We start from the raw sequence: 14,603 nt of genomic DNA on the forward strand, positions 1-14,603 counted from the left end.
GCAGCTACGGTTGCTTTCTCACCCTTTGCTTGTCAGGGCACCTTGCAAATCTTTTCTCCTTCCTCTGCCCCACTGGCTATTTACACTGTTGGGCGCAGTATATCTTATTTTCTGAAAAGCCATGCTTCCGCTTTGTAGTTCTTTCCACACCAGGTCTCCTGTCTAAGTATTTAATTCGAGCTCCAACAGTTTTTTCTCACTTCCTAACATATTTACAAATGTGAAATTTGTATGACTTCAAACTAAGATGAGTTAAAGTTCTTTGCAGGAATGAACTGATTGTCTTTCAACAACATGGACACCAAGCTATATGGAGATACAAATGAAAGTTCCTTCCTTGTGCCAGCAACCACTGCAGTGATTTAGGAAATGCAGACAGTAGTTCATTATCCTGCTGTTGGTCTTTTTGTTGCGTTTTCTAATTTGTGTTAGCATTCTTTCCGTGGAAGAAAAAGGCTTATAATGTAATGTGGCGATTCCTCTGTAAAGTTGGTGGTAGTGGGAGGAGGCTAATATAATTCTACTACTGTTTATTAGATCTACCGCTGTAAGCTGTGTCCAAAATCGCATAGACTTTTCAACGTGTATTTGATGGGACCTAGGATGCCAGGCATACTGAATGAAGGGTCCGATGTCTGCTAGTTGCTTGTGGATCCAGACCCAAAATGTCCAGTTTTGAAAGTCATGATTGTTTTCAGAAGTTGCTGCTCCGTATCCAGACCAGTATCCAAGCCATTCCAAAAAATGTGGGTTTCCTGTTGCATCTTGGAGACAAAAGGTCTTTAAGAAGGAGGGGATATCAAGTGTTTGTTTTAAGTTCGAGCGCAAGCGCTCTGATGTGTTGTAATTTATTTGTGGGCTTTTAACCACACCCACTGCACGCCCATCACTCATTCATGGGCTTGCGTTTCAAAAATCCTTTATCATTGGTAAATGCTTTAAATTTGTTCTTCCGTGTGGTGGTTTTGTTACCGTCTTCGACACCAACTCTGTTACATGGATGATTGCATGTTTGCCAATACGTTTGCATGCGAACTTCCTTTTCTTTTTGAGTCTCTCCTTCACGCTTATGGCGGCAGTGGCGCTTTGGATCAGCTCGCTTATATCAACTGTTTTAATTTTCAATTTATGTGGCAAGAAAAGTCCAGTGAGGAATTTATAACGCTAATAGCTCTAACTCGAGCAAACGCGAGACCTATTGCATTGCAAATTATTGTTTACAAGTGTTTGTTGTGAGGAGCGCCTGGGGGTGGGAAACGTATGTCACTATTTTTACGAGCTGCAAGGCTAGAACATGCTTAGTTTACTTTCCCTTTCTAAATATATCATACAGTGTGATGTCCCGACACCTAGATAGTGTTTTTGCAAGCTGTTGGTTGATGGTGTCTTGAAACAAATCATTTATAGACAGAAATGTGAGGCCAGTGATGAACAGAGACTTCAGTTTCTGGTTGGGAGTTTAGGCCTGACTTTTTGTCCCAGTGTCTCATGCCTCATAGTACTCATCTGCTTTATTTTCTTCTTTCTCTAATCCCAGAGGCTCTGCACCATCCTTATGGCTGCGAATTGGAACCACAGGCCCTCACTGAAGCTATCCGATGGAGCTCTAAGGAAAACCTGCTGGGGGCAACAGAGAGCGACCCAAACCTCTTTGTTGCCCTTTATGATTTTGTGGCCAGCGGGGACAACACACTCAGCATCACCAAAGGTAAGGCTTTGTATTGCACTCACCCCATATGAATTAGAAGGACTTTGACATTGGCCACCTGGATCTGGTTTAGAAGTCGTAAAAGCTGGTGGCAAATACAGATAGTGATGCTTTTCCATGTGCTCTTTTTTGCCATGTTGCAGTAACACCACCGATCTTGTCAGTCTCTGTCAAGACATCCACTGTGCTGTTACCACAGTTACTTGTCTTCTGATACTTTTGCTTTCCTTAAGTCTGATTGGCCATGTTATTTATAAGGCATCATTACTGTTGGAAGGAAAAAATGTCCCAACAAGTCTTCGAAGTCTCATCCTCGGATTTCAAACGTTTTCCCAGCATTGCCCTGCATTTTAATTTTGGTTGTCTTCATTGTAAACTCTCCAATACCTCCTTCTCACTATTTCCTTAGTATCCACTGCCTTGATGTAATTTACAGTATGCACCCTCCTGTTGCTGTAGCCCTCTTCGAGGTCCCATGGGCTTTGCCTGGGTCCCTCTAAAGCTTAGACTACCATGAGTTAACATTCAGTTATTTTGAACATTTAAGTTGCATAGGTACTCTTCTCTACTTGGAAAAATGAAGTCACATAAAAAAACGGATAGTTCTTAGACTCAAAATTTGTGTTCATTGATAGCCGTGGAAAGGTCCAGTGATTGTGAATGTGTTGGAACTGCTGCAGGTGCTTCAGTAAGCCATGTAAATATTAATATTGTTGTGCAATATTACAGTGTGTGCAGAATAGAAAGGGTGAAGCAGTGTGTTACTTGTTTCACTACATCTTTTTTTTCCCTCTTTTTCAATGCTTATAGGGGAAAAGCTCAGAGTGTTGGGCTACAACCAGAATGGGGAGTGGAGTGAAGTACGTTCTAAGAATGGGCAAGGTTGGGTACCCAGCAACTATATAACGCCAGTTAACAGCCTGGAAAAGCACTCATGGTACCATGGACCAGTGTCCCGCAGTGCAGCTGAATACTTACTAAGTAGCCTTATCAATGGCAGCTTCTTGGTGCGGGAAAGTGAGAGCAGCCCTGGCCAGCTATCCATCTCACTCCGTTATGAAGGGAGGGTTTACCACTACCGCATCAACACTGCCTCCGATGGCAAGGTGAGTCTCTGCTTGTAATGTTGCAAGTAAATCGTATTATATAGCGCTTACCACACCAGATGAGGTGTTGAAGCGCTTTGTGGTGAGTAACACACTCTGCTAGAACCCAAGGTTAGAGGTAAATAGGTAGTAGATTAGTAAACTTTACTTTTTTTTGTGGGATTATTTGTGTTAAGTTTGTGCTTCCGAGATCTCATGCATTTACTATAGTGTTTTGACCAGGAATATATTAATTTAAATGCATTAGTAAAGAAAAGATGTGAGATGGTATTGGTCATGGTGAACATGTGCACCTCAGAAAGAGTGGAGTTTGGAAAGCATGTCCTATGTCGTCTGAAAGGTTTAAGATGAGTCGGAGTGAAGGGGAAGGGAGACAATGTAATTCTTTTTACATCTATACATATGCAGAAATATGCTTGATCAATTATGTATTACTGTATTTTTAAATCTGTTTATTTTTAGTTTCTATATAGGTATATATCCTTGTACAAGAAGGCATAAAGCTGTATACATTCACATGTATATACACAAAACGTTCTGGGTATTCTTGTGCCGAGCTCTCATGCAAATCAACAGATGTTAAAACAAGGGTGCACTTCAAAAGCACAAACGAAATACCACATTTGAACAAAAAGCAATGGCAAATAAGTTATTACAAAACACTCTTCACCTTGTCTGCATAATGCTTAGTCACCTTTGGAAGAGGACGTTGCTGCCCCTCTGATCTGTCACTCCAAGTATGTACTAGCTAAGTATCAACTTGCGGTCAGTTCTTCTCATATGACCCAGAAACACTCCTTTTCTCCGTTACTCCTTAGTACTCTGAAGTACTTAAAGGTTATGTGTACTGTATGGAACGCCTAACAAATAAAAGTACACCCCTCCAATTTCTTTTAAAATGTAAATAAATGTAAACTGTTTAAAGTAACAGCCTTTTAACAAACACACCCACTGTGACACAGTGCATTTTATTATATACCAAAGACCCCAGAATGCCCAGAGTGTGAGGTTCTACTCAAACAGCACTATACATTTTATGAAATAAAAGCAACTCTAACCGAACCTGTTCCTTTCTTAAGTTGGTCTGCATCTTCTGAAGTGTTACCCATGTTTTTCACTTTAGTCGTCCATTTCCGTGTCAATCTGCCACATCTCATAGCCCATGTCTGGAGAGGCAGACCCTTGCTCAATCCCACAAGAGATACTATTGGTTGAGACACTCCGTCCGAAGTCTGAATTTTCTTTGGACCATGCTGTTTGGTGCATTAAACCTTCTCCATTCCCATTCATTATGCTTCCCTTCCTTCAGAGACGGGTTCACTTCTTCTGCCTTCACCAGTAACACTCCTTTTCTCAGTTACTCTTTAGTACTCTGAAGTAGCCCAAGGTTATGGGCTACTACAGAGGGAAGTGTCCAAACGTCCTAATTTTATGTCTGATAACTCAAGACCTTTTCCAGAGCAACGTGCAGCACTATTGGAAACTGTGATCACCTCTAAACCTTACGATGCTGAAACGTTCTATATTCGCCTCCCAGTCTAACTCCTAAGCATGATTCACTATGTCCTCTTACAGGTTTTATATAATAGGAATGCCACTACAACATAATTATTTCCCATCCCCCTCATTCACTCTTTGGCTCTTCCAGCCATCTCTTCTTTGGTCATACGCATCCAAGCAACTGTGATGAGTAGGAGGCTGGGTAATGGGGGAGAGCAGACAGACCATTTACTGTATCCCTTGCTCCTTGGACCCACCTCCTCTTCACTGGCTTAGGTGTCAAATACCTTCGGCAACGAATGGAGAAAGATATTAGCACCTATGATTCGACAACCAGGCATGGGTGCAATCAAGCTCAGTTTCTCCAGATAACGGATTGCCAACCTATAAGCACAGCCTTCAAGTGAGCTTTGTGCAAGCAGAGGATATTCTATTTCACATGGCATGTAGTATAAAACAGCCGTCATTATTCCAAGCCAGCTATGACAAATGGGGAACGTACCTCAGTGATTAGGTTCATAGCATTGTTACTACTCCAAATGGAAATAAACTAGATAAAAACAGTGACACATCTTTGGGGAGAACCCGATGTTTGTTGAAGTCCTATATTATATGGAGAATTGTAATCAAATGAAAAGGATATTTTGTCAGTCCTGTTTGCTTTAGTAAGTCTCTCATACCTGAGTTCTGAAGGTCCCCATCCCTGACGATAAAGGGAAGATAAAGGCATATGTATAAATATTGAAAATGCTTCTAGGTATGAGGGCAGTAGAATACAATGATATTTTGGGGGGGGGGGTCCTGTTTTCAATTTGGATTTGATAAAAGCCAGGTCTAGAAAAGAAGGGGACTAGTTACACTGATTGTGCTTGTGGAATGTGCGCTGTAAAGCCTAATGTGATCTTGTAGCCAGGGTGCAGCAATATCTAATGGAATTTAGAGAATGCCAACTGATTACTGACTCCGATTATACTGTATATTCAAAAATACACATAATGACCGCATGCTTGTTATTCCTTTTAGGTGTATGTGACTGCAGAGAGCCGCTTCAACACTCTGGCAGAGCTGGTTCACCATCACTCCACTGTGGCTGATGGATTGGTGACCACCTTGCACTATCCAGCCCCCAAGTGCAACAAGCCCACAGTATATGGGGTGTCTCCCATCCATGACAAATGGGAGATGGAGCGTACTGACATCACTATGAAGCACAAGCTCGGAGGTGGTCAGTATGGGGAGGTATATGTTGGCGTGTGGAAAAAGTATAACCTGACTGTCGCTGTCAAGACTCTCAAGGTGAGTTTTTTTTATTTTTGTTTCAAATCTAGTTGTGTTGTAATTTTTGTTTTTTTTGTGTGGAATATTAGGATTGAGAGCACTGCAATTTGGATGGATTAAGGAGGAATCCCACAATCAATCTGAGGTTTAAAGCACTAGTGCTAAATACTTAATCAAATCCATGCCCTTTCCTGAGAGAGCAATTACTGTACGCTTTTGGCCTCTTAAGAGGTGAAATGGCATTTCACTGTACTTTTGGCCCTTCACGTCTCCTTATAAGCATCAGTTTCAGTTTCCATGTTTTGTTTGCGTGATGTGGCACCTCCTGTGTTGATGTTTCCCACCCTCTACTTTTGTGTTCTTCTAAATGTGCTCCTGAAAATATTGTCGCTTGGTTCATAAGAATGAGGCACTGTTTTAGGGCTGGTTATGATATTGATGTCCTATTTTTTCTGTATTCAGGAAGACACTATGGAGGTGGAGGAGTTCCTGAAGGAGGCTGCTGTCATGAAGGAGATCAAACACCCTAACTTGGTGCAGCTTTTAGGTGAGGGCATTAAACCTACTTACTCGCTATCTCTTCTGCTTTCCCTGATGGCTCGAACTTTGGTGTCCTGGGAAAAAGGTTTTCAACACAACTATGTTTTAATTATTCATGCACGCTATCACCAATAGTCAGATATTTGCGCTGTAAAATTATTGAACATTTTCAACACATTTATAACATGCTATTAAACTTTAACAGTCGTGCTAGGAAAGAGTTCTCAGAATTTACTACAGGGTTAAGCTTTCAGGAGATTGTTGTCCGATCACCTCTTTGCTAATATATCAATCATAAATGGTCCTTTTTACCACTTTGGCAATTAGGGCTTGTAAATGAATAGCATGTAAATGCTATGCTTGAAAATACAGTGCCCCATAGTCAACACAAGTGTTGTTCCTTTAGTATTACTACTTTGTCATTGTGAAGGTTGGTTGTAATTTATTACTTTTTATATAAAATTCCTCTCTCTAATCCTTTTAGATTTGGTTTATTAGCATGACGTGCCAATCTAATAGCGTATTTAGGCCCCCCAAGTCTTGTGCCTGATGCAGTTGGTTAAATATTCAGTTCCTTAACTGGCGTAGCATATAATCCCTCTATATTCTACCAGATCCTCACACTGCTTAGACCATAAGCCTTTTAAATCTTTGGGTACTACTACTATGATCACAAAAATTGTCACCACTGTAAGCATCCTGAACAGGCTATTTTACTACCTGACGTGCTTCTACAGTGCGGATTATTCCAGCATTATTAATTTTGACCATTGTGATATTTTACCTCCCTCATATCTGTTGGGTGTCTTTCTCTGTGAAGGTTATATAAGGGTCATGAACAAAGGGTGGCTGAATGGCTCGGAGTACAAAATTAATTATGATAACTGGCATGTTCTTAACCTGTTTGTACGTCTTTGAATGGAAGAGCACCAAAAGCAAGGTAAAGTAGTGATCGAAGTGCTAATTAACGCCTATGCAGGTGCTGTGGACCAGTCTTAATGGGGTCTTCATGGGCAGAAAGAAAGTGACTGGAGTATGGCTTTGCAAATAGCTAAAGGTTTGTATATGCTTTACATAAAGGTGTGGGTTGTTTCAGTAGTAGCCAGTGGATTGTTTTCAGGACCGGTGTTACTGACCCCATCAGTGTATCTTTCCTGTCAAGTGTTGCCATATATTTGTGCAGTTAAAGTATATTAGTTCTGATCACGTTTAAGCTGCTTTGTATTCAGATTGGCTGAAGGGTGGCGTGTAGTGTTGGAGCCTAAGCAGGTGGACAGAGGCGCTTAAGGCCTTATTATTTCTGCTTCGTGTGTGAAGTGCTTCTGCAAATGGACTTCAAGGTTTTTAACATGTTTTGGACGCAGCTTGGATTTAGAATTTGAATTATATAATTAAGGTATGTGAATGTGAGTTAAAGGGCACGCACATGTTGCAGCCCAAGCCCTCTAAAAGTTATTTCAAATGGACAGTAATTCCTGCAGAATACTCACTTCAACCAGTTCCCATGCTTTAGACTGGTTACAATTTTTTTCGCATAGCAATTACCATCACTGGCATAGATGGAGTTGGCACAGTATTGTCAATTGTCTAGCAACCCTTCACATGCACTGGTGAGATCTGTACCTTTGTTCCGTGCCTACAACAGATATACATTGCAAGCCATTGAATATTTGTAACCTTTTTCTACATTTGTCATGTTCTTGCTGTTTTTTGGCATATCTCCACACAAATCTTCAGTGGTTTTGTTGCAAAAGATACAACTCTGGCGTAGCTCTACAAGGTTAGCTTTCCCTAGGTGAATTTAGGGATTAATTTGAAAGACAGATGCAAAAAGAACAGATGATGAACAGAAATACAGAACAAATCAAATATTCACCCTCAGTCACAGATATGGGTTTAATCCATCCGTTTTGTTGCTCGCTTTGCCATTCCAGTTGGGACCCAGCCATATGCAAATCAGTCTTGACCCTGCTCCCCATAAGAACAGTCCAGTCCGAACTGCCAGGCCAGGTCCTCCCTTGACCAGAAACTAGCATCTTGTGACTGGTTTCATCGTATCACGCCTCATCAGCCAGGCTAGCATGAATCTGATGGCATAGCGAGCATGTGACCAATGAAAAACGAACAGATGCTAGACGGAATGAGGAACAAATCAAACATTCACAGGTCACTGGAGTCCTGCAGAACTCCAGTCAATATCTAGTTGAAGTGAATTTGTTGCTTTTAGGTTACTAACAATCCCGAAAAAGGGACCAGGATCAGTGTGATAACAGTAAACCTATTTCTCCTTTCACTGTATCTCACACAGCACTAAGAACAACAGACACTTTTAACTAAAAGTATTTATTACAACAGGGTGAACCTGCTTCTTAGTGTACAGCTAAAATAATCACACAAGATATCAGAAAAACAGCAAGAAGGCATGTTGCACACAGGAATATAAGTGAACATTTCTAACATGGTTAAAATTTCACCTGGAAGCCTAACACCCTCAATTTACTTCTATGCGCTACCCTATGAGAGCATGTAATAGAGCAGTTTGTGAACTAGAGTTTGTTGGGAAGAAGTGCTGCACTGCATACCTTATTGACAGCTCAAGCTCTATTCTGTCAATGCACCATAACTAATAAAAATCACTTAAACTTAATGCATATTTAGTGAGCAGACAGGCAAATTTACAAGATGAGAAAGACATACGTACCAATTATGTGCCACAGTTTGACAGTTTTCATCTTCAGGTTATACACAGATTTCTGTAGCCTGTATGATGACCCTGCTATATAAAGATGAACAATCAAATGTCACTTACTTGAAGATCCACATACAATGATTTAGATGTCTCTATTAATTCATCCTTTACTTCGACCGTCACAAATTTACTAACCCACAGATCACCTAGATATTGGTATGAAAAACAACACCCGTTAAACAGACATGGCATATGTAAAGTGTTCACATTTTAATCTTGCTGTATCTAGCTCAGACTGCATATTTCTGACTGGTTATTGGGGAATTATGAATTTTGAGGGTCTATATACAGTACCGAGAAAGTTAATAGAATGGTTTAGATGTACAATCAAATGTGCAGGTGGTTTTGCTTATGCATGCATGCATGGAGCCTTCCAGCAATCTTTCCGCATGAATGGTGCTCGTAAATGTTCAGATGCAAATAGAAGTAGAGCAAAATGCATCCAGAGAGAGGGAGACATACACACAACCACACTTAAACTTTCCCCTTCTTCTGACAACTCTCTGCTTGGTCATTCCTATCACTTCCTCAAAATGACACAGGTGCTTATACTTATGTAATTGTGGAAATGTTGACACACAGCCTTGGCTTTTCTTGTTAGCATGCTTCCTTGCTGTAGAGATCCCTTTTTCTATTTATAGAATCAGTCAACCACATTTCATTATAAAGTTGGCTGTTGAACCAGCGGTGTCTCATGTTAAACCCAATGTTGATTTTCAGTTCAAATTCTTAATGCTCTGATGCCGGTGGCAGATCGAGACATTTTTAAGTGGTGGAGTGGAAAGAACTGTAGTGGATTAAATGAGAAAGCAGAGAGAGTGAGTCCATCTCTTGCAAGGAGAGTTCAGAGGAGCTGAGATGTTCCCCTCAGGAGAAAGGTTTGAAAAATAGAGAGTAAAGTGGTGCTTTTTTAAGGATCTTTTCCAAAGACAATTGACTAAGAACTACAGAGCTAACCCAAAGGGCTATCCATAAACCTTTCTAATTCATTCATCTAATATAATTGACATAATCTATATATTTGCTTGCAATTAAATTGTGTGGATTAGATGTTACACACCCACATCTTTATCAAGAATCATAAAAATATTTGTTTTCCCCTTCAGAGGACAATTTGTGTTTATATATCTGTGCCCAGTTCCCTGGGGGATTAGAGGGTTATCCTGTTTCTTCAGTTTTGGGTCTTTCATAGATTCACATGCTTGAATCACCCCTCGTTGTCAAAGTGGGGGTCCCACGGCTCCATAGAAAGCAGTAGTGAAAAACCTGCATAGAAGTCAATGTTAAGACATTCACTTAAATAGCTTACTAACCTCATTTAAAAAGATTCAAAGTCCATCCAATCAGGTGACAGCACCCTTTAGAATCCTCACCACAGAGGCTCCAGTCACCCAGATTTTCTGCTGCACGTCGTATGGTGGGAGTCTTCCTGAGCTCTGCTCAGTTTTCTTCAGTTTGAACTACATTGAAGAAGAATTCTCTTCAGGTCAGATTTATATTTACCTTTATTAGACTCCGACAACCCAACTAGGTCAGATCCATCTAAAAAGGGATTGTTCAGGACATGTGACTCCTATGGTAAAAAGAAATCACACTCTAAAGATCCACATAAGGAGTACTTTTACTGTCTTCATCCTGAACATAAAGTCAGGGACTGCAAAATATGCCGCACTTTCTCTCAAACACTCTGAAAGACACAGAGGGAAGATTATTGAGCTGGCAGCAAAAAATTGATGTCCAAAGAAAATCCTCTATCGGAGGAGGACAATGGTGACTCGTCTAAAACAGGAAAATCCTGTAAGAGGGATAGGCCTTCTGAAAATCTACCTACAGAGCCACCAAAAATGGTTTTAAAGAAGACCCACCATGGATCCTGTGGACATTTCCGAAAAAATCTGAGGAGTGCCCGCAAACTTCCAAAAAGGAGAAATTCTCCTCAGGAAAGGTTTTATCAGAACCCTCAACTCCATCTCTGAAGGAAATTTCATATTTAAAAAAAAACCTTCAAAATCCATTCCATTGCTGACAGAGCCTTTAAAAATGGGTTCTACAACTCCGTCGGCAATTACATCACCACTACTACAAGGACGTCCACACTCGTCAGCGGCATCACCGATAATGATACCATCGACGTATCACCTCCAGGATACGTTCAACTGCTCCATTGACCACAAAGGTGGTTAAAAAAGTAACCATGGCATAGTCATCAAGTGACTGTGCCTACGAAACCATCAACGTCGACGAAGACACCTCTATAACACACCTTGTCAGCGACATTGCCAAAGATGGCACTGTTGACAACAGTGCCATTACCACCTTTTACGCCTGTTTCACTCATACCTATAAAGGCAGAATCTCCCACAGAGGCAATACTACCTATCCATTTGTTGCCTAGTAAAGTGTCACTCTTCCCACCTGCTTATTTACTGGATGATGATGACTCAGAGGATGAAGGCCCCTTTGTAATAGCACATAGCCCCTCTAAGCTTCAGGTAAAGTGCCAGGAGGAGGATGACAACCAGTACTGTGGAGATCAATTATATACAGGTGAACAACTAGTACAATATGGAGATGGGTATTCTGATTATAGTCAGCAAGACCAACGACAACAGACAGTGCCAATACCACTGGAGCTAGTAGACAATCTGCAACATATGCTCCAGGACTATTATAAAAGATTCCCAGAGCATGCAGAAACTGACATCCACAGCAACCACCAAAACCTATCCGATTTCCTCTGGTTCAGAAACCAGGCACTCTTGTACCACATATATTACCTGCGCCAGTGTCACCTCTACCTACTATGGTAAGTAGGTTAGCTGACCCGCCAGGGGACGATCCACCGTCCTCAGACAAGGATAAGAAAGAAGCAGAGATCTGAGATTCTGGTTCAGTTCCCAATGAGTGGGACGGCTATCTGATAACAACCTCCCCACCGGTTCCACAGCCAGTAGAGTCACCTCCAGCGACATTGGTGGCTTTCACAAACTGATGGACAGGGCAGCAAAAATGTTCCAGCTTCCCTTAACACCTAAGCAATCTGATTGCTTTCTGTATGACTTTTAAGGAACCCCTGAAATCGGTCAGGGCCATCGCTACGGACAGTGAAGAATCCAGCTACAGTGTTGGCAGTGCTCCCTAGACTGTACAAAAAATACAAAGCACCTAATGATTCGCTGGCATGTCTAATCGGTCATCACTCAGGCGGCTCAGAGACACTCAGAGAACCCATCACCCCCCAATCACATTGTTAGCAGATAGGGACAAATGTAGTCTAGACAACATTGGGAAACTGGTTTCTTCCGTGGCAGCCACCACTGTCAGAGCACCTAACTCTCTGGCGCTATTGGGACGCTACTACAGATAGATGTGGTTTGATATCGCTCCACACTTTGACCTCTTACCGGAGGATTCAGACTGAAGCCAAGAAGATTCTCCATGAAGGAGAGAGGAAGTCTGCAGAGGTTAATTGACTGTTTAGTTGATATTTCCACAAATGGATTTAGTCAGCTGGCTGGGGCAAGGAAGGCTGAAGGTAGCATTTTTCAGACTAGAGATACAGAGCAATATCTTGGATATGCCATTTGACGATGAGGCGTTGTTTGGCAAGCATGTCAACGGTAAAAACAGGCACAGCCAGTTCCCTGGGAACACTATAAACACATAGACAGCAATTTTGAGGAGGCAGGGGTATGTACTCCTATAGAGGAGAATTTCAGCCTTAGCAACAGCAATTTGAACCCTTTCAAGGACAATATTGTGCCCTGTAAACCCAGCAATGCAGTCACTTCCAGTGGCATACAAACAGACATCAAGAGGTAAACAACCTTTCAAGGGGAGAGACTGCCTGGAAGCAGTGCTTTCAACGGTGCCTGTTACAACCCCTTCCTGTTCGCACCCTCCCCAACACTCTACAAATCACAAAAACAGCTTGGAGTCCATATATCCAGTTATCTTTCTCAATGGTCCCTTACAACCACAGACAAATGGGTTCTAGATGTTGTAGCTTGAGGACACATGCTAGAGTTCATAACCAAACATCAAATGTCCCCCCAAAAGAGACACCATCCCCTCATCTGAAAAATCTACTGCTGGGAATAACAACCATGATAAACAAGCATTTGCAATGCAATGGGTCTCACGTTTGCTTGAGTTAGAGCTGTTAACGTTGTAAATTCCTAGCTAGACTTTTCTTGCCACTTAAATTGAAAATGAAAAGTAAAACAGTTGACATAAGCAAGCCGATTCAATGCGTCTTGGCCTCCATGAGCGCGAAGGAGAGACCCAAAAGGAAAAAAGTTTGCTTGTAGTCAGACATATTGGCAAAAGTGCAGTTATCCTTGTAACCGGGTTGGTGTCCAAGATGGTAACCACACCGCCCCAAGGAGGGACAAACATAAACCATTTACCAATGATAGCAGAGGATTTTTGAAAGGCAGGTCCTCAAATGAGTGATTGTGATGACCTAAAAAACAAGCTGGCGATAGAGGTCCTGAAGGCTCAGATGGTAATCTGTTTCTACTCCAGTTTCTTCCTGGTACAGAAAAAAATCAGGAAACTGGCGCAAATATTTGTGAAAACAATCCTTTCGCATGGTCACCCTGCAAGATATTTTGCACTTCCTCAATCATGGGAATCACATGACAGCTTTAAATCTTCAAGATGCATATTTCCATTTTCCCAAACCTTCCAAAACATAACAAAATACCTGCGTTTCAAGGGGGCCAGTACCCACTACCAGTTCAAGGTCCTACCTTTCAGACCAAAATCTGCTCCTCGCATCTTCACCAAGTGTCTGGGTCCGCTGGCAGCTCATATGAGACAACTGGTTGATAAAGGCTGCCATATCACTGCATCCAACAACAGATATGTCAACATGTCTCGCACTCTTCAAAAGCCTGGACCTCACAGCGAACAAACAAAACTCCTATCTCACACCAACAATAGCTCTGAATTTCCTGGGAGCAGTTCTAGATACGAACCATGACAAGACTTTTTCTTCTTGCTTAAAAGACAATTGAGTATTCCACAAAGTCCACAGCTGCTAATCAAAAGAAAGTCTTTCAGTTTAGATGTACAAATCGCTCCTTAGAATGTTATCTTCTTGCATTCTATTAATTCCCCATTGCCCACTTCACATGCAACCATTGCTGGAGGAGCTAGACGAGCAGTGGGTGCAAGTCCAAGGATCATTTTTCTGGATTAGCCAAAATACATCATCCATGCAATGGTGGGCTCATAGTGTAAACCTAGCCAAAGGGCTAACCTTCCTCACTCATAACAACGGGCGTGTCTTTAAAAGGATGGGGCGCTCATCTTCGGGATTTGACAATCAGCGGGAAGTGTAACAGCCTCCGGAAGAAAATGCACATAATTTTACTAGAACTCAAGCCCCTAGAGCTGGCCCTAATTTCTTTCCTTCCCAGGATAGCAAGATCATCCATATTAATCTGCAGGGACAATACCACCACCAGCATGCATTACATAAACTAGTGGGGAGGAACGAAGTCATCAGCTCTCTCACAGCAAGTGCAACATATATGGAAATGGGCCCTGCACAACCAAATAACACTAAAGGCAGAACGTGTGCCCGGAGTAACAAGTGTCTTAGCGGACATGTTAAGCAGAACAACTGCTAGCTGCCATAAGTGGGAACTCCATCAACAGATTCCAGGTAATCTCTTTAAGCGCTGGGGCAAACCAAACCTGGATCTCTTTGCAA

The 14,603-nt window shown here is 41.7% G+C and overlaps 1 protein-coding gene across 3 annotated transcripts in view; it reads left to right on the forward strand.

Moving 5' to 3' along the window:
- Positions 1-14,603, forward strand: part of ABL2 (ABL proto-oncogene 2, non-receptor tyrosine kinase) — a 255,078-nt gene that overhangs the window by 121,366 nt on the left and 119,109 nt on the right. For all 3 annotated transcript variants that reach the window (XM_069232033.1, XM_069232035.1, XM_069232034.1), the window contains exons 2-5: positions 1,538-1,708; positions 2,519-2,814; positions 5,338-5,610; positions 6,055-6,139. In XM_069232033.1, the coding sequence (XP_069088134.1) occupies positions 1,538-1,708; positions 2,519-2,814; positions 5,338-5,610; positions 6,055-6,139 (825 nt within the window). The remainder of the gene's footprint in view (positions 1-1,537; positions 1,709-2,518; positions 2,815-5,337; positions 5,611-6,054; positions 6,140-14,603) is intronic.

Source organism: Pleurodeles waltl, chromosome 4_2 (genome assembly GCF_031143425.1).
Source record: "Pleurodeles waltl isolate 20211129_DDA chromosome 4_2, aPleWal1.hap1.20221129, whole genome shotgun sequence".
Lineage (NCBI taxonomy): Eukaryota > Metazoa > Chordata > Amphibia > Caudata > Salamandridae > Pleurodeles > Pleurodeles waltl.